General features: G+C 42.3%; 1 protein-coding gene across 1 annotated transcript in view; it reads left to right on the forward strand.

The window, feature by feature from the left end:
- The window catches only part of map3k1 (mitogen-activated protein kinase kinase kinase 1, E3 ubiquitin protein ligase), an 81328-nt gene that overhangs the window by 50051 nt on the left and 5408 nt on the right, over positions 1-25869 (forward strand). Inside the window, exons 8-19 of the mRNA XM_060908113.1 lie at positions 65-146; positions 2696-2885; positions 5592-5846; positions 7796-7917; positions 8170-8261; positions 8386-8578; positions 8730-9975; positions 10132-10284; positions 14593-14755; positions 14923-15054; positions 19321-19463; positions 23250-23381. Coding sequence (XP_060764096.1) covers positions 65-146; positions 2696-2885; positions 5592-5846; positions 7796-7917; positions 8170-8261; positions 8386-8578; positions 8730-9975; positions 10132-10284; positions 14593-14755; positions 14923-15054; positions 19321-19463; positions 23250-23381 — 2903 coding nt within the window. The remainder of the gene's footprint in view (positions 1-64; positions 147-2695; positions 2886-5591; positions 5847-7795; positions 7918-8169; positions 8262-8385; positions 8579-8729; positions 9976-10131; positions 10285-14592; positions 14756-14922; positions 15055-19320; positions 19464-23249; positions 23382-25869) is intronic.

Here is a 25869-nt window from a genome sequence, read left to right on the forward strand (position 1 = left end):
GCTCTCAGAAGTGCTTATGAAGCTTATATATATATATATTTTTTCTTTTTTCTTTTTTTTTTAGGGGCAGAAGAATGTCGGAGAAACCATGAGCCCCTGATCTGCCCTCTGTGTAGGGCCAAGTGGAAGTCGCATGATTTTTACAGGTGAGAAGACCCTTGGTCTCAAACCCAACTCCTTTGTAGGAAGCAGAGCCACATAGTGATTTTGATTTAAAAGGCAAGGTTTGAAAACGTCCTATAAACCAAAACCGTCACGAATGATGATAATTCCTCTAATATAGCCTCTTCGAAAGGGGCTACCAGGAATATGAGCTATTGTTCGGTTCTTGACCATCGTTTCCAAGACTGTACAGGAAGCACCTGCATGTGGCCGAGGTGAAAGGGCAGGGAAGCCTGCGGAGACGCTCCGAGATAAGACAATCAGATGAAGTTCAGGAAGTGAGGAAGGAGTGGCCAATGCGTTCAGTGGTGCAGCTAAGTTACACAGGAAGATGATGTGAAGAACATGTGCGAAAACAAGCAGGCGGAAAGCTTTGATGAACCCCTTTCCTACTTTGGGTTGGAGCAGTATGCTAAGCCACTCATCAATCTAATATGAACCATGAGCCTAGACCTCAGCAGGAGCCCAAGAATGCTATTCTCAACAGGCCCAAATTATACCTCTCGACTTCTGGCGCTTCAGATCAGCCAGCGGCTCACAAACCAGTAGCGAGAAAAGACGGGGTGGTGAAAATCGTGTATGACTGATGATTTGGATTAGCTTCATTATGCAGCCACCTTTTAATAGCAACACGGTGGGACGGTGGTGTTGGTGCAGGTGATGATGTGTGTTGGGGAATCAGCAGGTTGGAATTCCGAGTGTCGGATCTTCTCTTCTCAGCGGTTGGGTGAGCTAGACAGTGCGGCACCACCTGTGTTTTGTGTGTCTGCCCAGGGCTGAAATGCTAGCAGCTAGTCACATTCACAGTATCTCCCACCCTTCCAAAGACATGAATACAGCCCCGATCCTTGTGGGATCCTCTCGGCACAAAAAGCTGTGAAACCATAGCCTGTTGTTTTTCCTTCTGAAAACAGCAATTATTCTAATTTCACTGAATACTTGTTTGTTTTCAAGGCCAAATTTTTCAAATCCTTCTATTTACCATGCTGTATTTTAGCAAACTGAGCCATTGAGGCCTGTTTACGCTTCTAGCAAAGTTGAACTAGTAAGATCCTCCTGATGACGTTTACTGGACGTGATGCCCGTTTGAGAAGCTGTTTGTATGCTTTAGCTTGATGCGGTTTGAGAGAATGTTTTCCAGTCATCCTCTTTCCATAAGTAGTTCTCAACATGGTCACCTAGCGGTTTTGTTTTTATTTATTTATGTGCTGTCAATCACACCTGTAGCACACAGACTATTATCACAAATAATAATTTTAATGCAGTCTTCGTCAAAGGGTCTGAGGACACTTTTTAAGGGCAGCTGTTTGTTCCCCCCCCCCCCCCCCCCAATGGAGCACTTGCATGTGACGTCACAGCCGATCCAGATTGTGACAGACGCCATCTTGTCGGTCAGACGCCATCTTGTCGGTCAAACGCCATATTTCCGCCTTCTACTTATACTTCTGCTTCTACTTCTACCTTTTCTTCTGGAAAACCCTACTATATACAATTCTACTACAACGGCTGCGGCTACAAGCTCTCCCTACCTGTGCACGTTTTTTTATGTTTTTTGTGTGTATTTTTGCGTGTTGTTCGTCTGTACCGGACTTCAATATCCACTACAACTGTATGGACTTACTGGACATTGGTTTCCAGCAGAAAATGACGGTTTGTAGCGATTTCCATCGCATGCACAACATTCCGGACGAGATAGCGAGACCAGCGGGGTCTCCGTGGATTGTTATCGGAAGCAAAGCGAAGGAGGCGGCGCCGGGAGCGGAAGCAAAAGCGAGGCTGCAGAGCCGGCCTGTTGACTAAGCTCAGAAAACAGCCACTCAAACCTCCACTGCTAAGCCTCTACCTCTCCAACGCCAGATCCATGGTAAACAGCACGGACGATTTGGAATTACAGCTGGAATTACCCTATTCTATTCTATAATCGGCTGGTCAGTGCTATACTCAATACTTAAGTGACTTACCCGTCCAATGAGGATTCTTGTTTACAAGATGCCACATCTGAGTCGCTGACAAATCCTGAATTTCTGTAAAGATAACTGTCCAGAGATTTATAAGCATGCAGTGCTTCACCACTGAACAGCGAGGGAAAGTTAATGAGGTAATTATACACGTCTGGGTATTCCGCTGGCAGTTCAAAATCCGGTCGTGAAAACTCCATCCGGTAAGCCATAAGGGTCACTAATCTGTAGATCGTTTATTTTAGACATGTATCTAGTTATCTGTTCATTAGAAAAATGAGCCGTGTAGTCCGTCAGTTGAAATTGATCTATTCTGTACACAAGTGCAGCAGTATTCAGCTGTGTTTTTTACCGACAAGATGGCGGCTGTGTACTTTCCGGTCACGTGACTGCAAGATCTCTATAGAGGGGAAATATGTGAACTTCTTATCCATGGTAATTGCAATATGTGATGCACATGGAGGTGTAGATTAGGTTGAAACAACACTGGAATATTCAACAACTCACTTTCTAATAAACACATTATGATATGCATCATTCCTTGACTCGGTGTGTGTGGTGTGTTTTGTGTTCAGTCATGACCCAGCATCTACAGTAGAAAGCTCCATAAGTCGCTCTCAGAGCCTGGTATCTTCATCCACCGCTTCATCCTCCTCCCAAGCTGAAGGTCAGAGGGCAGCTCATGAGGGAGACTTCTCTCTCCCACACTACGGAGTGCAGCAGATCCCTCAGACTTATAAAGAACTGGCTGAGCCTTGGATCAAGGTGAGGTGCAGGAAGGTGTAGCTGCATTTTGGAGTTGTGCAGAACGTTTCCACCACCACTGTTTTATAAAAAGATTTAGATCAACTTTATGGATTCCTAGGACTTTTCACAACCAGTTAACTTCTGATCTAATTTCTAATTTTTATAATCCACTGTTAAATATGGTGTCTCTGAATAAAAAAAAAAAAGTATTTGAAAAGCTGAAATAACTTATTGAACACTTTCCTGCATTAATTCTTATTGTTCTATCCACATTCACTGGAGATGAACAATCGCGCGCTCTGATTGGCTACTCTACTACTAGGCTATCAGCTTATATACTATGCCTGTGTCCGAAATTGCCCCCTACTCACTACATAGTGAGGACGCCATTTTGTAGTGCTGTCCGAAATGATAGCGAGGATTATTTACACCCTATATAGTGCACCAAGTATCCCACAATGCATCATGAAAAGTAGTGTACAACCGATGGTCACTAACCAAGCAATATATCCCATCATGCATTGCGGTCGTGCTGAAAGAAATCAAATTAAAAGCCTCAAATTTGATTTAATAAAAGGCAGCGGCAAAGAAGAAAGTATTCAGCCTTGATTTAAAAGAACTGAACGATGCAGGTACTTTGTATTGATTAATGTGGGAAATATGTTCAGTATAATATGGATTTATCACAAAAATGCATGCATGTATTTATTATTTTGAAAACCCACCAACCGGCTGGTCTAGCACGTTTTAATTGTGCGACAGTAATGGTGTAAATACCAGCATGACGGACTAGTGTCCGAAAGTGTTTTTTCATTTTACTAGTGAGCTCACTATATAGTCCTCTATATAGTGAGGTAATGAACAAGTGAGTGATTTCGGACACAGTGTGTAAGTAGAGAGAGAAAAAATGAAATTCTACTCGACCCCCCCCCCCCCCCCCCCCCCCCCAAAAAAGCAACAAAATATGGAATAAAATTATTTGACGGTAAGAATGTAGCATAAAAAAAAGAATTATTATTATAGCATTTTTCACAAGATGCCACTGTCATTTCACCAGTTTGTTTGCATTCTAAGCGGAAATGATTTTGCTGGACGTTTTATTGAATTTGCAAAAAATAAAAATGCTCCGTTTTCTCAAAATCCAATGAATGTAGATAGAATAAAACAGTTATTCCACTCAATCTCGTCATACACGGCTTATAGCCAACTCGGTGCTAAGTGCCTTGTTGGCTATCAGCTCATGTACGACTCTTTCGTGGAATGACTGTTAATTATAAACCTCGACATTCGCCAGAATGGCAGGCAAATTCAAGTAAATTTTGACTTGTATGAAAAAGCAGTAGAAGTACCGTATTTTCCGGACTATACGTCGCTCCGGAGTTTAAGTCGCATCAGCCAAAAAATGCATTATGAAGACGAAAAAAACATATATACGTCGCACCGGACTATAAGTCGCACTTTTTTGAAGGGTTATTCTATCCATAGAATCTGTGATTCTATCTGATAAGCGGCGCGTGGTTACTGCGCGACTGCATTGCTTATTTAATAAATGAACAGCTGAGCAGTGATAACGCACCCTTTGCCCTGTAAGTAGCCTAGTCTGATTATTTTAAATATCTACTACTATCTTTAATACTATCACTATCGTTATTACTAATAGCCTATATTATTATTATAACTAATATTAGTAGCCTATTACTGATGCATTAATCAGTTTGCTTTTAGAATATTTTTACCGGTAGGGCTTATCGCCCCATGGCGCTTTCATCTTTGTTATTAAAGCTGTAGTCATCATCGAGGAGTGTCATTCTTCATTTTTTGTCGAATTTTATTTCATCAAATCAGAGGTCAAGTAGGCTATAGGTATATCATCTCCAAAGACAGGTACGGTAGTAAAAACAACCGTCTAGTGAAAAAAACAACAACAACCGCTTTTAAATCCCCTACTTAAATCCTTAAAATGAGTCATTTAACTCATGTCTTGTGTGATCTGATCTCCAATGGTGAAATAAACCAGTTGTGATGAGTACAGTCTGTTATTTTAGAAGATAAATGTAATATATAATTTAATATATAGACTAATAAAAATTTATATTTTATAATATATCACGACATATTACTGTCTGTAACTCTTTGTCACTAAAGCGTTTTCTAAGATCATAATGTCTGATATTATTATTATTATTATTATTATTATTATTATTTTACACACACAATAAGCGCATGTGCGTAAAGTTATAGTAAACCATCCCCTGCCTTTTTTTTTTTTTTGAGTCGCCGGACCCACCCACCTCCTGCGTTCTGGGACCTCCCACTTCACAAATTAAGCACTGCCTAAAATCACTACATAACTTATTTAAATAACTATAGGCCTATCATTAATAATAAAACACAGGTCAATCAAGTTTATCAAGCTGATGATTTCACTCCAAATCAGCAAATCCATTGAATTCCTCATCCTCGGTGTTGCTTCTGAACAACTCTGCCTCCAGCGGCAGATGAAGCGCCGTTTCCTCTTCTTCTGCGTGGCTGTCGTCAGACTCAGCATCAGCTCCAGTTATTCCGCGGTGAAAAAAACAAACAAACATATATACGTCGCACCGGAGTATAAGTCGCATGGCCAGCCGAACCATGAAAAAAAGTGCGACTTATAGTCCGAAAAATACGGTAATTGTTGTCATTTTCATCATTATTTATTGATTTGTTCCCTGTCCCTCTTGTCAGGTGTTTGGTATTGAGCTGGTAGGCTGTCTGTTCTCCCGGAACTGGAACATCAGAGAGATGGCACTGCGGCGGCTGTCACATGATGTGAGCGGCGCTCTGCTCTTGGCCAATGGCGAGCACTCGATGGTGAGCGCAGGAGCGGGTCTTGGAGCAGCAGGAAGTGAAATCTCAGGAGAAGTGGTGGTGGAATCTTGCTGCAGTGTTCTCTCTATGGTGTGTGCAGACCCTGTCTACAAAGTCTACGTGGCTGCACTGGTAAGATTTCACAGGTTGTTTAACATGTATTACTGTGTCTCTTGCATCCATCCTAGTAAATAAAGACACATTTTAATTTGTTTACCTTTGCTGCCACACTCGTTAGTCTGGGGGGAACCACCCAAAGCAACAGGTCAGTAATTCAGACCATAGTAGATGGGTCCTAATGTGTCTCATTTATAGCATGCTCCCTCTCTGGTGTACGTACTTGGCTTGGTTTATCACAAGTAGCTTCAGCACCCACTTCACATTTGAGATTGACTTGACCACTACACTACTACTCATCACACACGCCAGGCATCTGGGTCTATCTCATGATCTGGTCATAAGAGTGCAAGCTTGTGTGTTCTCGTGACTAGAGACGCCAGGACTTTTTACAAAACTTGCAGGAAATTTATGCAATATCAATCTGGCGTGTTATCTGATGTCTTCCTTAAATCATAACTTGATTAGGAACAGTTAGAGAGAACTAGAGTAACGTGGATAAAGACATTTCTGGGCTCAAAGTGAATCACTGTTACATTTGCTGCTTTTTCTCTTTTTTTGGGGGGGTTCTAATTGACCCCCAGACTGAAGATGTGCTCATTATGTATATAATTTTTAATATTTTATATCCTCACTCACCTAAAACATCCTCTTGAGAATTTTAGCTGTTTTTAATTCAAGGTTACTAGGATGTCTAGGATGTTTGTTTATTCTTTCTAATGGTGGCCATATTTGAGAGATTCTTCTGTACGACGTAAATAGATTTATTATTTTTTTTTACTCTGATTTATTTGTGGCTATTTGATCGGTGCTAAAGTTCAATATTACAACAAACCATGCTGGCTAGTTAGTTCTAAAGTTCACTTTAAACCAGGAAGTCTGCAAAACAGCAGGGAACTTCAGACTGGGGCTTAAAGTAAAGGTTTCTGATTTTTTTTTTTCCCCTTTCTTTCCCACTCTTAACCTATTTTTGCTTCTTTTAAAGAACAATAGCTTTTGGTGACTGTTTTCATGGCATACTTCTTGGAGTTTGACATTTTCCCTAAGGCTCTTTGCTCTAGCGTTTTATGAAAACAAGAAAAGTTCTGTCCTCTTGGGGGATTTCCAGAATATTTAGCCTTGTTGGATTTTTGCTGTATTCTTTGAACAAAGGAAAAAGGGGGATGGTGTCCATGGACTAAAAATACCATGCGCACTTTTGTTCAAGGCAAGGCCAGCAGTTGTATCAAAGCTTTAGAGTTCGGTGAAGATTTTTTTTTTTTACAGCGATGTTTGTACTGGGCAGATGCATCACCGGACAAATTACCGCACTGGAAAGGACACGTAGGCCAATAAGTGTGTTTGAGTATCTGTTGACGGAGTTAAGAGTTCTTCTTTTGGTCCAGTGAGTGTTTTGTGATTTTCTCCAGGTTTATATTCTGTCGTTTTGAGCCAGGAAGAGGTGTTGGCGGCAAAGTGTGTGTGTGTGTGTGTGTAGCCGGAGTGAAAAGGAGAGTCGATGCTGAGCTTATCAGTGCTGGGCAACACTCCAGTACAATGCACTATCAGTCACAACTCCCCAGTCTTCTCTGGTAGTTAGGGTCAGGGTGAACTCTTTCTCCCACACTTACACAAACACACATGTGCTGAGCATACTACTCTGTGAACGTGTGGAGTTCTTTGCTTTAGATCCTGGCATCTCACAAGAATAGTCAGGCCATAATGTGCAAGGTCAAAAGATCACTGCTCTCGGTTTAGTCCTGTGATACTGCATGACATACCTGCTGTTATGTCAGGGTACTTACTCAACTCGACATTTGTTTGTTTGATGACTAACTACGGAGTTTAAAGCTACACATGCAATCTTGTTTATTCATTTAACAAAAAGCTTGCGTATAATGAGTCCAGTCTGGCAAATGTCTAGACTAGCATGTAGCTGATGATGCTTTGTGAATATTTAGGAGTTTTGTGTTTTTCTTACCTAGAAAACCCTGCGGGCCATGCTAGTCTACACGCCATGCCACAGTGTGTCGGAGCGCAGTCGCCTGCAGCAGCTGCTCCGGCCTGTGGTTGAGACCATCTTGGTTAAATGTGCTGATGCCAACAGGTGATGCACGTCCTCAGATCTGAAGTAGAGATTTCAGGGCTTTTTGGAGTGTAAAATACGTTTACTGCCACCTAATGTTGAGTTCTTGTAAAAGCATTCGAAGTAGTTGAGAGATTCATGATCATACGTTTAAGAGAAAATGCATACTAGGTATTTAATGTTGTAAATCTTCTCAGTTCTGAGTATTCGTGTGTGTGTGTGTGTGTGTGTGTGTGTGTGTGTGTGTGTGTGTGTGTGTGTGTGTGTTCACAGTCGCACCAGCCAGCTGTCTGTGTCCACTCTACTGGAGCTCTGTAAAGGCCAGGTTGGAGAGCTTGCTGTTGGTAGAGAGATTCTCAAAGCAGGTGTGAATTGCACGTAATGTTCTTGGTTTGAGAACGTGTACTGGATTTTGTACTCTTTCTTTGTGTACTCCTAAGAGCATCCAGCAGGTCATTATTTAAACGTGTGTGTGTGTGTGTTTGTTAGGTTCTATCGGTATAGGTGGAGTGGACTATGTGCTGAACTGTATCCTGGGTTCCCAGACAGAGGCAAATAACTGGCAGGCTCTTCTAGGCCGCTTGTGTCTGATTGACAGGTTGCTGCTGGAGTTTCCAGCGGAGTTTTACCCCCATATCGTCACAGCCACGGACTGTGGACATTCCCAGAATCAGGTGGAGAGGTACAGGACCACTTCGTCGAAACATCATTAAGTAAATTAGACCCAGCCCAGTAGTCTGCTGATGTACTGAAAAATGGAGTGAAATCAGTTTGAAACGTGTTGAAGTTCCCTGTCTTTCTTCGAGTTGTATTTATAGTTCTGTTGTTTCCAGGTACCAGAAACTGCTGCGTCTGCTGAGCTTTGCGCTGCAGTCCATCGATAACTCGCACTCCATGGTAGGGAAGCTGTCTCGCCGTGTGTTCCTGAGTGCCGCCCGCATGGTGGCCCGCGTGCCCCATGTCTTTGTCAAACTGCTGGATATGTTGAGTGTCACCAGCTCCACCCACTATGCCCGCATGCGCCGGCGCCTCCTGGCCATTGCAGAGGAGATGGACATCCTGGACGCCGTGCACCTCGGCCTTGAGGATGTGCAGGGGGGCGCTGGGCAGCACTGTGACGCCTTTCTGGATCCCGCAGCTCCTCACAACTCTCCCATTTCCACTGAGAGGAACTCACCCACTCACTACCTGCAGGAAAAGCCCTGTGGTAAAGTAGCTCGATGTGGAACGGTCAGTGCCAAAACCGTAGATGATATGTCAGACAGGTTGGCATGTATCACCATTGGACCTACTGACTCCCCAAAACCCCCAGTTCAACCGCGTAGCCCACTTAGACCCCTGAGCCAGTGTCTTAATCCACATTCGCCCTCCTCCAGTCAGCCACCCCCGCTCCCGTCCCCTTCTACCTCTCAAGCCCGGCCACAAGGTTTTGTCCCTGGCAAGCTCACTAACTGCTCCCCAGGTGCCCAACGTAAATTCCCGATTCCCAAGGGTGCTAGTGGAGGAGGGACCAGTAAAGATCCCGAAAAGCTGCCTTCCCCAGTGTTCTCCCAAGCCAGGCCTCTGCCTTCCAACCCCATCCATCGTCCCAAACCCTCACGGCCCTCTCTCTCTCCTTCCACCTCTTCAGAGGCAGCTAAAGCTCAGTGCCTAGGTCCAAAGAGCAATATGAAGCTCGATCTTCAGGACGGTTCTCCACAGAGCTGCAGTGCCAGCTCTGTTTTTGTTCCTAGCGATGACTCAGTCTTCACCCCAGTAGACGATAAGTTCCACGGCCTGGACGCTTCGGCAGAGCTCAACTCCAGCATGGAGGATCTTCTGGAAGCATCCATACCGGTGGCAGACAGCACGGTGACGTTCCAGTCAGAGGTGGCGGTGTTGTCACCAGAGCAGGCTGGTTCGGATGACGCATACAGCCAGGATGTGACACAGAACCAAAAGTGCAAGGAGAAAATGGAGGCCGAAGAAGAGGAGGCGCTGGCTGTCATCATGGCAATGTCAGCGTCCCAAGATGCCCTACCCAGCATCCCCCAGTTGCAGGTGGAGAAGGAGGAGGATGTCATCATCATACAGGTGGATGTGAGTGTCGATGATGCTGTGTTCAGTTTCCATGTAGAGCTTTTCCTCCTTTGCCATCACTGAAATATTGTTTGATTCTTACTTGCTATGACTGACATTCAGATATTTCAGTAAACCAACACTAGCCACATTATAACCTTTCATGTCCATACTCAGACACCAGAGACACTGCCTGGTCATACCAAAGCAAAACAGCCCTACCGTGAGGGTGCGGAGTGGCTGAAGGGCCAGCAGATCGGCCTGGGAGCATTCTCCTCCTGCTACCAAGCCCAGGACGTCGGCACTGGAACCCTGATGGCCGTCAAACAGGTGTGCATATCTGAGTTAGTCTGCGGGAAGGTTTGATTTATACTTCTGCACCTGCTTATTTGTGAATGGGTGGTCACATAGCTGTCTGACGAGGTCCAATATGAGGCAGCGTGAATGCAGAAACACTGAGGTTCGCAAACATCCGGGTTCTAAAACACACTGTTATTAGACATAAAAAATTGACCAGGTGGAGGAGAATCCGGGCTTGTCCTGATTTTCTCCACTGAAAAAGACAAGTCAAAGATGAGAGGATTTTCCGTGCATTAATGGAGAGGAATAATAATAATTGTATTATTTTACATACAGGACACTTTTTCGATGGAATAAAAACATGTATTCTATTCCTTTCTAGCGGGTTTCAGTCATTTGGTTTGATAGCATGCAATATTTTTAGCACATCGCTTATCGTGTATTAAGTCACTATCCAATGGAGAATGAGTGTTGAATATGGTTTACGATATTGCATGGTTGTCAGGACATGACGTCATATGTCGGAGACGTAAAACTTCCGCGCTAGTGAGTGACTGGGACAAGTTGTAAACAAACATGGCCGCCAGGTTTTCTTTGTTAAATACGGAAGATTTTGAGAGAATTTTGAAAGAGAAAGACGCAATGCACACCCGAAAGGAATGTGTATGTATGATAATGTTGGCTGGCTTTTTTTTGTGATCAATATATTCTATTCAGCTAGCATGATATTGAACGAGTCTTCGACTCGTTCAATATCATGCTAGCTGAATGGAATATATCTGATATACCACTCAACGCCAGCCAATATTATTAAACCCCTCTTGCATGTTGTGTTTTGAAATACAAGTTTGTTTTTTAATTACACAATTTCAACTACCACACTAGCTAACTAAGGTGTTTACATTAGACCGTATCAGCGGATCATCAGATTAACGTTTTTAAAACGATTCGCGTGCACACAGCAACGCCAATACACGGATACGCTAATCACATGACTAATTAGACGGCACGTAAGTTGAAATGTGTCAGTGCGCCTCAGCGCTTCCTCCTCAGCGGCTGCGCTCCAAATCACTCCGCCCTGAACAGCGAGTGCCCTCTGGAGGGTGCGCACTCCGGCCCTGCGCAGCTCACAGAGCGCGCGAGTGAAGCGCACGAGCAGTGATTCGGGACTGAGCCGCTGTGTGTGTGATCCCAGTGCATATCGGGCATGCGCAAGTCACTCACCACTTGCAAGTGGAAGGATGGCAAGCCTAAAGACAATCATAACTACACAATGGGCAGTATTTGCATCTTACCATGAACAACATTAAGAATGATAAAGTAAAGCATTATATTCATACTTTTATACTCTTTTTAATGAAAAACAAAAAGGTGATACAAGGCGGAAACAATAGCAGGAAGTGAAGTCCGCACCGTTTTTCAGCAGTCGCGTCACATGACCAACGTGGCATGAACAATGCCAGCGAATCAGGAAGGTGGATGTCACAGTGATGTTGTCCAATGATGACGTCAGCTAGAGCTCAGGACTGCGTTTCCTCGTATCTCAATGTTTACACAGCACCGGATCAGATACAAACTGGGTTGAATACGTGGGCCCTGGCGGATTCAAGTTGTTCCGCCTGTGGAGTCGTTTCCCGGCGTTTTAATGTGAACGTACAGTGCATCCACGACGAAAACGAGACGGATACGGTCTAACGTAAACACCACCTAACATGTATCACTACTTAGAGTTATGGAAGTCTGTTAAATTTTAGTTGTGTGGGCATATATTTTGTGCCCAGCCTGTCGAGCGTAACTTTCCTCTTGTTTGCTCTCTCTCCCTCCCTCCCTCCCTCCCTCCCTCTCCCACCACCACCTTATCTTGCTGCATATCAGCACTTTCCAGGTGCTTTGCGCCTATTAGTGCTGCATTGGAACGATGCCAGGTTTGCAGCCTGATTTAAAAGATTATACTTATTGACTCTAAAAGGGGTTACGTCGTGTCAGTGTTTCTGGATAAGCAAAAGGGCACAAGCCTTGACCAATCAGTGTTCACATGAAGGCTGGTTAACACACAGCATTTAGGTTTTGAAGTAGAGCCTGTCTGCCACTTTTACCCAAACACCCCCCAATGCAGAAGTATAAGCCATTTATACTGCATGGTTAAGGTACAGGCTAAGACGGGCATAGCTATGATGAGGTAAATAACCTGTGCATTTTTTTTTTTTCTTCTCCCCCTTCACGGATGGGTCTGAAAGCGAGACTGCCTTTCAATTTCATAAAATCGGTGAAATTTGGTCATTGTGATGCATGTTTATTTCTGTAATATCTCACAAAAATATCAGGCCATTCTGTGGCTTGGAAGTTATTTAATTTGAGGCGATTCCCTAGCAAATAACGTGCATGAAATCGCTTGCTTCGCGCAGTCAAGTAGACAGAGGAAGTCCGTGTGTGCATGCGCAGGTTTACGTTTGACCGTGCAGGGACACTTGCATCATTCTGTCACTAAACGAACAGCTGATCACACCGAGGTGCTCGCTGGCGGCCGATATTTATTAGTTTGGTCCTGCGTTCTTTTTTTCTCACTTTCCGTTACTGTAGTCGGTCTTTCACATTTCATTCGCACGCTCGATTCCTCCATTTTAAAAAAAAATTTTCCCTCTCCTGTTTCAAATTTGTATTCCACAATGCCTTGCGTGAACGGGGAAAGCCCAGCACGTTATGCATGACGTAGTATCTTGAATTGGGTCATGGTGAAGCAGGAATAAATGGCAGAGAATTTATAGCCTGGGCCCGCCCATCCTAAGTGTAACGCAACACGAGGGCCTGTTGCGAGCTTAGTCTAGCCAGGCAAGCTATCTACAGCTCTTCCAAGCTCCGGAAAAATCGGGAGCCAATCAACTTTGAGCATCTCCAACGGCCCTGGGTAGAGGCGTGTTCAAGGCAGTGACGTAGTAGAACTGCGACCGGAAGCCATAGATTGTTTACAGAATCATGCTGTATTGAAAGCATTCAACGGGAAGTTCTCATTGAAAACGGAGCAAAGAGTAGCCCTGGAGGTATTTATTGAAAGGAAGGACGTTTTCGCCTTGCTCCCAACCAGCTTCGGTAAGAGTTTAATCTACCAGTTAGCCCCGCTAGTAGCCAAATCAATGGGGCTCAGCGAGAATCCTATCGTCGCGTCACATACGTCAGAGGAAAGAGTGATGTGATTGGTTTAAGCTTCGTCACAGCCTTTTCTGGCTTCGACCAGTAGCAAACTGAGGCATTTCAGGGAGGCGGGTCAACCACGGGCTCTGGGAAACGATTGGGCTGAATATCTTGGCCAGACCAATAGCTCGTAGAGCTTTGAAGTCGCGTTAGCCAGACTAGAGAATTTAGGGCCACGTGGCCCTAAATTCATTAATTTGTTCTGTTAAAAAAAAAACTAATAAAATTTGAAGTTTGTGATCCAAATTCAGTAGCTTTCGGTCCACTAAACACAAATAATTGGGTGTCGGGGAAAATTCTTTTTATGACCTACGCTTGAAAAATCTGAAAGGCAGGTTGTTGTTTTTTTAAACTAAATATATTTTTATATATGATTGATTATGCATCATGTAGTTAGATTCATATATGTGGGTTTACATTACAGTTTGCTATATACATTAGATCTATTAATGAGCAAGGCTAGCTTTCCTATTTAACACACACATTGAGCATTCACAAAAAATAAAAAAAAAACATCTATCAGCGTAAACAACCAAAGAAAAAAGATTTTACAATAAAGCAGAGCAATCTGCAATAATAATTAACTGAAGTCGTTAAGAGTATGCCTCAAAACCACAGTTAGTACTTTTTTTTTTTTAAACCACGTATAGAAATGCAGAATGCTATAAACTGAGAATAAGTGATCATAGCAACAGCTTATGAATACTAATGAGGGAATCTAGTTATGTAATGGAAAGAGAACTGTATTTTTCTTTTCTCGTTATAAAAACGGTTTTGCCGTATCTCCAAGGTCAGGCACCCTTGTCTCTTAAATACAGTATCACACTAAACCTTTACATGTGTCATCCACTGCTATTGAGCCTACACAGATCATGTTACAAGCACATGAGATGGTTATGTCAAAGCAGTCTGCCAGTAATAGGGTTATCTGGCAAATCCTAGGATGATTCAGATCAGTGTTGGAGGTGTTGCCAGGCAGAAGCTACATGTAGACTGGGGTTGGGCAGACTGCAGTGCTCCAGAGGCTGATTTGCTGCTCTCAAAGGCCACATTCAACTCCTTATTTAAAGGTGCAGTTTGAAATTTTAAAGGATGAGATGACACAGAAGGTACTCTAATTCCTGACTACTTTATGCGATGCCTTTATAGGTGACCTATGTGAGGAACACGTCATCTGAGCAGGAGGAGGTGGTGGAGGCGCTGCGGGAGGAGATTCGGATGATGAGCCACCTCAATCACCCCAACATCATCCGCATGCTGGGTGCGACCTGCGAGAAGAACAACTACAACTTGTTTGTGGAATGGATGGCAGGTAGGATCTGGGTTTGAAGGAATTTCCATGGTATACTTCACACAACGGTCCAGCACATTTTGATCAAGTTGGAGGCTGTTCTCTTGCATCCCCTGTCAGTCAACCAGTTGATGAAGCTACAATTTCTCTCTCTCTCTCTCTCTCTCTCTCTCTCGCTTTCATTCCAGGTGGCTCTGTGTCTCATCTGTTGAACAAGTACGGTGCCTTTAAGGAAGGTGTTGTAATCAACTACACAGAGCAACTGCTCCGAGGTCTGGCCTACCTCCATGAGAATCAGATCATCCACCGTGACATCAAAGGTGAACTGCACACAACCATCTATATCTTGTTCCTAGGAAAGAAAGGGATGATGACATTCACTACCTGTCAGTAATTAGCTGACAAGCTTGGCATGCTGCTGTGATTGGTCTGGAGTTTACAAGAAAGTGAAACGGCTTTCTCTTAGGCTGGGTTACACTTGAGGTACACGCAAAACTGGGTCAGAGCTGAAACAGTCCTGGCTAGCATGTCGACTGGGAAAATGTCAGCTATTTCACACCAGCTGTTCCAGTGCGCATATATCATACAAATGTGGACAAGCACTATTAGCTTCCCTTCAGATCTTTCTGCCCTTGGCCATGGTTGTCCTAGTTTGTTCAGCTGCTGTCATCATAACACTTTGTGCTATACTGCCCCAACCTATGAAGAAAATTCTGTAGCGTAGCAGAGCAAAATGCAATCAAAACATGTGACATGCATAAAATGTACCACACTGCAAAGCAAAACTTGTATCGCGTTGGTCTTTCATCACTTAATCTCGAATGAAGGGGATTGCTTTTTGTAAAAAAAAAAAAAATACTGATTTGTCTCCAAAGTAAATAATTTCTCATTGCGTTTCATGAGTCGAGTCACTAACCCTCCAGTCCAGTCGCGAGTCCCCAGTGTCTAAGTCATGAAAGAAAATTTCGAGTTGAGTCCGAGAACAAGACTCCAACCGCACCATTTGACGGTGGCTGTTGTTGCCTTTTATGTGAAACCGTCTGCTGCTGTGTCGGACTAACGTTACTGCTCGACTGCCCTGTTTTAGTTAATAGGCTACGGATAAAAAGCTTGTTCATCGCTCAGCAAGCCCCGCCCACTATCAACAGGGCAAATAACATGAGGGAGGGTTAACCCTAGCTAGTTAATCGCTCCGCAAGCCCTGCTATCAACAGAGCAATGAACATAGCGCGTCACTTCCTTCTCTGGGTGGAGTCTTACCAAATGACGATTGAAGTTCGAGGTTGATTTTTCCCCCCACTGCACGAGAAGTCTGTATAAGCAAAGCAGACAATCCTAGGGACATTCTCTCCAGGCATTTTAGTGCCATTAACATGAGTTTGTTCCTGAACATGACCTATGAACGGGTGAATGTGCATTCTCTTTCATGAAATTAGTATGAAAATCAATGTATATATATCTTATGCCAAATTATTATTGGCATGTTACAAAAAATAATGAAAAAAATCCAAGTCCTCGTCTCTAATTTACGAGTCCGAATGCAGTTAATGCACGAGTCCAAGTCCGAGTCATCAGTGCTCAAGTCCAAGTCAAGTCATGAGTCTTTAAAATTGGGGCATGAGTCGGACTTGAGTACTACAAGCCTGCATCAGTGGGTTGCAGTAGTATGATACTAAAATGCAATCACGGTCCAATAGCATTGTAAACAGAGACGTGCCTGAGGAGAACACCCTTTTGTAGAATCTTATTGGCTTATTTCTTCATTTCTCTTGAACCCATGGTCATCAAAACTTGCAGAATTACTACGGAGTAAAAAATGAGTAAAGATACACCCAACTCCTTGTAGAATGAACACACACACACACCATATATCTTTAATTGAAAAAAAAAAAAAAAGAATTTAGTACACAAGATTTAATTTTTGGGGTTTTCTGAAGTCATAGGGTCAAAATTATTCATACACCACACTTATTATTAATTCAGTTGTACTGAAAGTTCCAAAATGTCTTAACTTGCCAAGGCCTCTTAACTTCCTGCTCGTGATTATAATTGACTACAATTGGTAGCTTTTCTGTGCCAACATAAAAAGGGTTTGTTTAACAGCATTCCTTGGATTGACCAATACGCAGTACAATGGGAAAGTCCAAGGAGCTCGGTGCAGATCTGAGCAAGAGGATCATAACTCAAGAATGTCTCTTGGAGCTATTTCTACACATCTGCAGTTTCCAAGATCACTCATTCAAACTATTGTACATAAGCAGAAGTTATTGGGAGGTGTAGCCACTTTGCCAAACCACTTTGCTAAACCCAAACTGTTACCCTCAGCTAAGATGAAGTTGGACAGATTGTCAGGAACAGCCCACAAACCTTCAAGGCACAGGCCTGCCATGAACTGGAAGCTACTGGAACACTGTCTGCGGTCAGACAAGTTTTACTCTTTGGGGCTGTTTTGCTGCCAGTGGAACTGGTGCATTGCACAAAGTGGATGGAGTAATAAACCTCAGACATCTTCAGAATAACCTCAAACCCTCAGCTAGACAGTTGAAACTTGGACACACTTGGGTGTTCCAACAGGACGACGACGATCCCAAACACATCAAAGCTGGTTGCGGAAAGAATAAAGCAGGCTAACAAACTTCAAATAAGTCCTGACCTGAACCCTATCAAAAATGCGTGAACTGTTGTTTCAAGTTTGGTCCGTGCCAGGAAAGTAACAAATTTAATAGAACTCTACTAATTCGGCCAAGAAGAGTGGTGAAATGTCCAACCAGAATTCTGCAGAAGCTTGTTGATGGCAACCAAAAGCATCTAGTCAAGGTGAAACCTGCTAAGGAACATTTAGCCAAATATTTGGTGTGCAGTTTGGATTTTTTTTTCTTTTGTCCCGATGTTGAATTCAGAAAACCCCAAAATAAATAAACTTGTGCAGAATTTGTTTTTCTTCTCCCTATTAGATGTATATTTTCCAATCATTCTATCACAGAAAAAAAAAATCAGTTTAACGAAATCACTGAAAGCCCCATATTGCCATGACGTTCCTGTCCATGATGACAAACTTCTAACCACATCCTTGTCATAGTTTTCCTTTCTGTATGTTTTTTGCATAAAGCATTAACTTGTTCTACTCAATCCAGAAATAGCTTCTTGGAGCATTCGAAACAAAATCCAAAGAAATGGTACCTGCAAAATATGCCATGTATAGTTTATACTGTGCACTACTTGGTGTGAAATGTCTTTTTAGTAATTTCTGTGAAATGATTTTTATAGAATAGTAATATTGCTGTAAATGGGGAAAGGTCCCGGTGTCGTACCTCCTTGTTATTGACCCACAACAAAAGTTTTCTCAGGAACAACCGTCCATTTTAGAACCTAAAATGTCAGGTCTGAAATCCTGCATCCATGAAGTAGTGCAGATTCTGCAGTATTTAAGCCACAGTGGCCTCTGGTGGCTTCTCTACTATCCCTGCGTCGAGCAGGCTCTGACCACACATTCCACAGTTCATCATCCTGGTATTAAAGGAGAACTGAAGTCATTTTTAAACGTGCTTTATTTCTTAATTAACGTGTTATTCAATTACGTTTTCGGTTTTATTAACCTTGTATCGTGACTCGTATTGGCATATTATATTACACTTTATCAGCCTTTTCGGTTTTTAGCCATGTTGAATGTAGTTCGTATGGTCCATGGCAGGCGTCGCATATCCACACGATCTTCGCGAGACTTCAGATGTGAAGTGTCGGCGCTGTCATTTTGAAAACTGTTTACGCAGTGGCCAGATCGCTATATCATTCCAATTTAGATTCATTTCGAGATTTGCCAGCTTCATCAGTGATGGAGATTATGCCATACGATTTCGAACCAACGTGGAGTAGAGAAGAGTCGGAAAGACGACAGGGTAAGGGCTCGTCCGTCGCGCTAGTATTTACATCATTACTGTCGCACAATTAAAACGTGCCAGATCAGGCGGCTGGTGGGTTTTCAAAATAATAAATACATGCGTGTATTTTTGTGATAAATACATATTATACTGAGCGCATTTCCCACATAATCCTCACTAAGGTTTCGGACAGCGCTACAACATGGCGTCCACACTATATAGTGAGTAGGGAGCGATTTCGGACACGGAAAACTTCTGGCTTGATTATGTCAGCATTCGAAAGAGGGTGTGCGCGTCTTTTGACAACGTTGGCAGATGTCGGTCACTTTAATTTCCGCTGTACGTTTTACTTCCGTCCTACAAAGTCTCGCACAGGTCTCGACGAATCTCGTTTACGGCCATTGCTTTGACATATGGGCTGATATATTACATAGCATATTTCAAACACTCATAACTTGCTATAGCAGCGACAAAATAGCTGTCAGAAATGCATTCTGACATTTTATAAAATGAGAGATAGAATTTTGATAATAAAAAAAAAATTGCCTTCAGTTCCCCTTTAATAGTCAGCGAGATCTCATTTGAATTTCCTACCCTTAAGTTATGTACTTTGTGTTTTAATAAATAACATTATATAAAATATTTGAAAAACGTTGCAATATAGTACTATTATTCATTTTTAATTGTTTTTTCTTTCTTCTTGCAAAGGTGCCAACCTGCTGATTGACAGCACAGGCCAGAGGCTGCGGATAGCTGACTTTGGTGCAGCAGCGAGACTGGCCTCCAAGGGCACAGGCGCAGGGGAGTTCCAAGGCCAGCTCCTGGGCACCATCGCCTTCATGGCTCCTGAAGTAAGGCAGCTAATTCACACACTCGGACAAACCACCAGTATGTTTTACTGATGATGAAAACATAGGCTTTGTTTTACAAATATGAATATGTCTAAATTAGGACTGTCGAAGTTAACACGATAATAATGTGTTAACGAAAATTCCTTTTAACGCCACTAATTTTTTTTTTGATGTGCGATTAATGCATGCACATTCTGTACCCCTCCCCTGTAGTTTGGGAAATCGGGAAGCGATGTAGCAAGTGACTGGTCGGCGCAAGTCGTGATTAAAGTGCACTTGTGTACAGAATCAAGTTGTATTGTTGCATTCTGACTATTTTTACATAAAATGTGTGTATTTTTTTTTATATGCTTTTGATGGTCCGGGTGGGGAAGAAGACGTGTTAAGGTCTTAAGGTGTGTGTGTGTGTGTGTGTGTGTGTGTGTGTGTGTGTGTGTCTAAGTGCGGAGGCTGCACGTTGGAGTTTTTTTCTGAGAAATTTGTGAGTTCTGTAAGCGTTTCTAAATGCAGTTTTTGCTAATGAATGTTCTGTATATTTTATCAGTGAATTATTGTATTTGACTGGAAAACATCTTTATGAGCAGTGTGGATTAAGAAATGTATTTCTTTTGGGTTTTGTATTTTTATTTTCTTCATTTAAAGATGAAGTTGTCCAGAGTCCACATCACCGAGTTTGTTTAGTTTATTTTATGGCATAGTTTGAGGCTGGAAGTTAAGTACAGAACTAGGGAAAATACAATATTGTTTTGTTTGCACTAAATTGTGCTAAACTTAAATAAAGCAGCGTTAACTTTTATATATATATATATATATGAGTGATTCCACGCTTATGGGTACTGAAATGGGGACATGAACTTATTCACCTAAAACCATTTCTTTTTTTACCATCAGGTCACAAAACATGTAATCTTTAATGAATGATATGTTAAAAGATAACTTTAATTTTCTGAGATGTAATAAAAACATTTATATGCCAAAGTCAAGCCTATGAGTTCCAAAATGATGTCTGTTACATTACTTCTGTTACGATTGTCCATCTCGCGTCTGTTACAAATTAATTACAATCTAGCTATATACCATGTTAATCTTATTGAAAGAATGTGTATGTTTATTCTACTACACATGTTTATTAATTATATTTGCTAAAACATCACCTTCCTATGTTTCAAAAAGTAATTCTACATTGTTAAAATTGAGAATATATATGTCCACAACACTTCTGTTACGTTCTGACTTTGGCATATAAATACATTTTTATTACATCTCAGAAAATTAAAGTTATCTTTTAACATATCATTCATTAAAGATTACATGTTTTGTGACCTGATGGTAAAAAAAGAAATGGTTTTAGGTGAATTTTTAAAAATAAGTTAATGTCCCCATTTCAGTACCCATAAGCGTGGAATCACTCATATATATATATATATATATATATATATATATATATATATATATATATATATATATATATATATATATAATTTTTTTTTTTTTAAATGCAGTGGGGGAGTAAAATACCCACAAAAATAATTTTGCTGTGTCCAGCCTTATCCTTCCTGATCTGGCCATATACATTTGCATAAAGCAAGCATATTTGTCAATTCCCGCTCCCCAGAAAGTTGAAAAGTATCCCTTTAAAGTACATTTAGAGCAGATAAAAATCTGATTAATTTGCAATTAATTGTGACTTAACTTTGAACAATAATGCGATTAATCACGATTAAATATTTAAATTGATTGACAGCCCTAGTCTAAAGACGTAATTTTTATGTGAATAGAATGTCCGAGAATGCCCACAGAGAGGCACAAGCCAAACTGCCTTTTTAACATCGATGATATAAATGGCCCGACAAAGCTGCAGTCGAGTCCAGTGAGCGCTCTGTGTGGCAAATCAGCTTCACGTGGCCGTCTGGAGAATCTGGCCAGAGAGCATTTAGATTTCTCAATCACTCCAAATGAAAGGAAATTGTAGTCCTTTAGCGGTGGCTACAATGGCCTGCATCTTAAGGTTTTGTTTTCATTGTGGGTGCAGACTTTGTTTAATTAGGAGGCAGTTCAGCAGGACTTGCCTCCTTCTTGGCAGTAAGCTTCATTACTCAAGCCACTTGATGCTGAACAGTTACCCCCGTCCTCCCAAAAAAAAAAAAACACCCTTCTCCTATTATTTTCCTGGTACAGACTATTGCTGTGTTCACATATATACCGGTACGATAGTGGTATAACTGTATCAATACAAAGTATACTGGTACAGTTTAGTGCATCTGTCCACACTAGCGAGAAATGTTTGCGGTTTTCTTTCACGGTAGTTGAAATGTGCGTGCGCGAAATGTTTCCGTGGTTACCGAGTAACTTACTTCCGAGAATATGGCGGATGAAGCAACGTGTGTGTGTGTGTGTGTGTGTGTGTGTGTGTGTGTGTGTGTGTGCTTTATGTTGTCAATGTACAGTCTGTATTTCTGTTGGTCATTTATTCAGTCGAATCGTATAAGACGCGCGAGGCAGTTGAGAAAGAAACAGAAAACGAATCTCCCTTTCTCCCCCTCCCTTTCTCCCTCTTTCCTTCTCTTCCCCTTCCTTTCTCTCCCTTTTCCCCCTTCCTCCTTTCTTCCTCCCTCTTTCCCCCTCCCTCTCCCTTTCTACCCCCTTTTCTTTGCTCCATGTCGCTCCACGGTCGTTTCGTTTTCGCATGTGCATTATATTTGTATCGATACAGAGCCGCTTCATCTGTCCACACTACAGCGAAGCGCTACTGTACCGGTACGAAACCCATACATTTGTGGGTTTCGTACCGATACAGTTATACCGCTACAGTACCGGTATAGTTGCTAGTGTGGACAGGTGTTGGGGTACGAAAGTAGTTTCGTATCGGTACAAAATCCCTAGTGTGGACAGGGTATAAACATACAACAGATTCTTCAAAGTTTTATCTCACAGTGCTTGAAGAGGATGAATGAAACGACTCGAACTGAGGTTGCAAAAACTAGTCTGACAGTGGGGGTTTTAAAACTCCGATTTTGCATTAACACACACTTTTTTGTATATCAGGGCTTGGCACTGTCTAAAACCAATACCGCAGTAAGTCGTATTTCATCCTAAAATAGGTTGTACTTCAGTAACCTGAGCTCCAGACAAAAATATAAATAAATGACGGTGTCCTGAGTGAGTTTGGTTTTTAATAAAATCTTTTTCTCTCTCTCTCATCTGCTCTTGTTCCATCAAAATGAGTCTAACACCTGGAAGTGCAATCATTGCAACAACTTGAACAAAATGGAGCGATTCTGCTGAAAATCATTATTGTCCTATATGGCTATCGTATAAATAGTCTAGATGTATGGGCTTTTATTTATTACTGTTATATGTCAAAGGCTTTGACTGGCCCAAACAGTGAAGACGTATTTTTATGTTGTAACCATTTTACAACGTGGATATACAGAAAAATACCGACGTAGCAACTTAAAGAAGGAGATTATATAGTTTTTAGAGCCGTTTGCTACTTGCCGACACTTGACCGGCTTTGTCTTTCCCAAAACAACTCCACCCTCTCTGTTGAAACTAAAGCCTTGTTGGTTGCCTTTTTGGGAAAGAGGCTCAGTTTAGACTTGAGGTGGAGCTAATGTCCAGGCCAGAAAAATGTACAGTATACACAAGCCTGAGGTGAAGAAACTAGCCAGATCCGGATTATTGAAGAACAATAATACAGATTATAGTTTTGGTTATAGATGTGGAAACCCTTTGAAACCAGCAGCTGACTTTTCTGTGCGGTGTCCTGTGCTGCTGCTGCTGCAGGTGCTGAGAGGGCAGCAGTATGGCCGTAGCTGTGACGTGTGGAGTGTGGGCTGTGCCATCATCGAGATGTCCTGTGCCAAGCCACCATGGAATGCAGAGAAACACTCCAACCACCTGGCACTTATATTTAAGGTGAGGTTTACAGCAAACACTAATGCCGCTTTTCCACTACCAACGCGGCTGAGTTGGGCTGAGCCGTGCCGTGCTGAGTTGGGCTGAGTCGAGCTGAGTGGGGCTATTGGAGTTGCATTTCGACTACAACCGCGCTGAACCGTGCTGGCTGGAAGTGGGTGGACACATTGGGTGGAGTTAGCGAAAGTGGGTGGACGTCAGGTGATGTCGTTAGGTGGCGCAAACAGTGACATCAGTGATCTTTTAAGCGGTAGTCTCACGACCCGGATAGTAAACAATAAACATGGAGGACATGGTGTCGTTAGTGTTGCTGGTCTTGGTGCTGTGGCTTGTTGTCACCGACAACGCCAACAGATACTGGCAAGAGCGTATAGATGAGGCGAGGTGCATAAGGCTTCATAATTCTCATAATTCGTAATTCTCCTTCTTCCGGGTTTACAGTGTTTACAGATCCCAGCGTGCTCGCGGGGCGTGTGTGGGCATGTGAGGACACTCCTCCTCACCAATCAGTGCACAGGGGAGTGTCTGCTCACACCCCTAGCCTCACTCAGCTCGGTTTGGCTCGCTTCAGCCCCACTCCAAAACCGTGCGAGTTTTGGGGGCTGAGCAGGGCTGAAGCGAGCTGAGTCGTGCTGTTCTTAGATAGTCGAAACGCGAGCCGTGTCGGGCTGAAGTGAGCTGAAGCGAGCTGAAAAAGGGTAGTGGAAAAGGGCCATAAGTAAGGTGCAAAAATGTACGTCTTCCATTTTTGCACATCGGACTCCAGGATTTGAAGATGTGGGTGGCTGTATGTATATAGCTTTTCAGATTTTGTGGCTACTGCCTCATAGAGGCGAAGCCACTATGTCATCGTGTTGTAAGAATGAGCGTAACAAATGCGCATAAGCATTGCAATCACCAGAACGGCGAATCGTGATCTCGCGATACGAACAGTTGATCTCGCGTTATCAAAGGTACACAAGAACGAGTGTAACAATAGCGAAACTTGGTAACCAATCAGCACTTATCCTGATCAAGTTCGATTACCCGTTCTACTTCTTGATAAACTTCAGAACCAGAAACGAAATAAGAGAAACCTCGTTATAACTTCGTAATATCGGAAGATAATCGGCAGATAAAAAGATAAACGACATTCACCTCGTGGTTCGCCAAGGCTGCTGATTCGATATCGAGTAAGTGGTGTTTATTTTAAGAAAATTTTACTTTTGATCATCACAGCTTTTGTTGGGTCCTTCTGAAAGGTCAAATGAAAGCTTTTGCAAGGTGTTTTTAGCTTTTTGGCAGATGTTTACGCCAAGAATTCCAGCCGTTCAGCAAAAACTCGAGAAGGCAGCGAAGACAATGTTGGAATCTTTTGAGCGTTCTGTTTGGTTTGCAATTACAAAAGTCCCATGTGGGAATAAATCGGCTCCTTCAGGGGATTTTAGTCTTTACACTACACTTGTGAAACAAAATGTGCTCATTAGTACTAAATAATGCTTCTAAGACAATTCATGAGCAAGTGCTTTCTTACTATTTTGAAAATATAGTTCACAGCACTGTATTTTGAACAAAACGCAGTAAACAAAATTGGTCACCAAAATACGACAAGCCCTGATGCTGCTCACAGCTTGGTGATGCTTACAAGAGATGAGGCGGGTATCACTGATAACACGTGTGTGTATATAGGCTATATTTACTGTATGGACATGGGATCAGAAAACAATTTTATTTATAAGCGGTAGCCACACGTACCCATAGGGTACCTAATTTTTAATGATCTCATTAAGTCAAAACTGATTTGTCTACCCAAGTGTAAAGAATGGATTTGTAGTGTAAAGCTGAAAGGCTGGTTGTATAGTCTCCTTACATTTGCACAATACTTTCCCTGCTATTTCACAAAATGTAATAGATTTAAAATTCCAGTTATGTATTCTTGCAAAGGGTTTTGTTGTTTGTTTTTTGTTCTCAGGATATGTATGAATACTTGGGTATGTACCGTACACAGTACACCTCAAGACAAAGTAATACTAGACAGCTGTGAGGTTACAGTCTCGTTGAGAAGCCTAAAGAAGCACAACAGACCTGATATGGTCTAAGCATCATCACCGCACCTCCACACAGTCACCTGCCATTTCAATATGGAGAGACTGGACTCAGACTTGCGTTAGTTAGATTAGGATAAGTAGAGGTTACTAAATAGGAATTAAGACACCAAGTATGTTTTGGTCGGACACCAACATTTGGAAGAAAGTTTAAATTATGTAACCATGATTTTTATCCAAACTGTGACTTAAGTAAAGTGAGGTTAAAAATAGTTTTTGTGATATTTGGTGAGGGATTTTGTGGAAGAAAGCTGCTCAGAGGAGAAACTCTGGCCTCTGGGACACTGCAGATTCTGTTAACAGGAGTAAAACAAACGTCAAGCACAAGGAGGTGCGTCTACTAGTAGCAGAACTCCCTGTACGCAAAGCACGCACAGCAAAGCTCCGTACTTAAGAGAATATGG

Source organism: Neoarius graeffei, chromosome 25 (genome assembly GCF_027579695.1).
Source record: "Neoarius graeffei isolate fNeoGra1 chromosome 25, fNeoGra1.pri, whole genome shotgun sequence".
Classification (NCBI taxonomy): domain Eukaryota; kingdom Metazoa; phylum Chordata; class Actinopteri; order Siluriformes; family Ariidae; genus Neoarius; species Neoarius graeffei.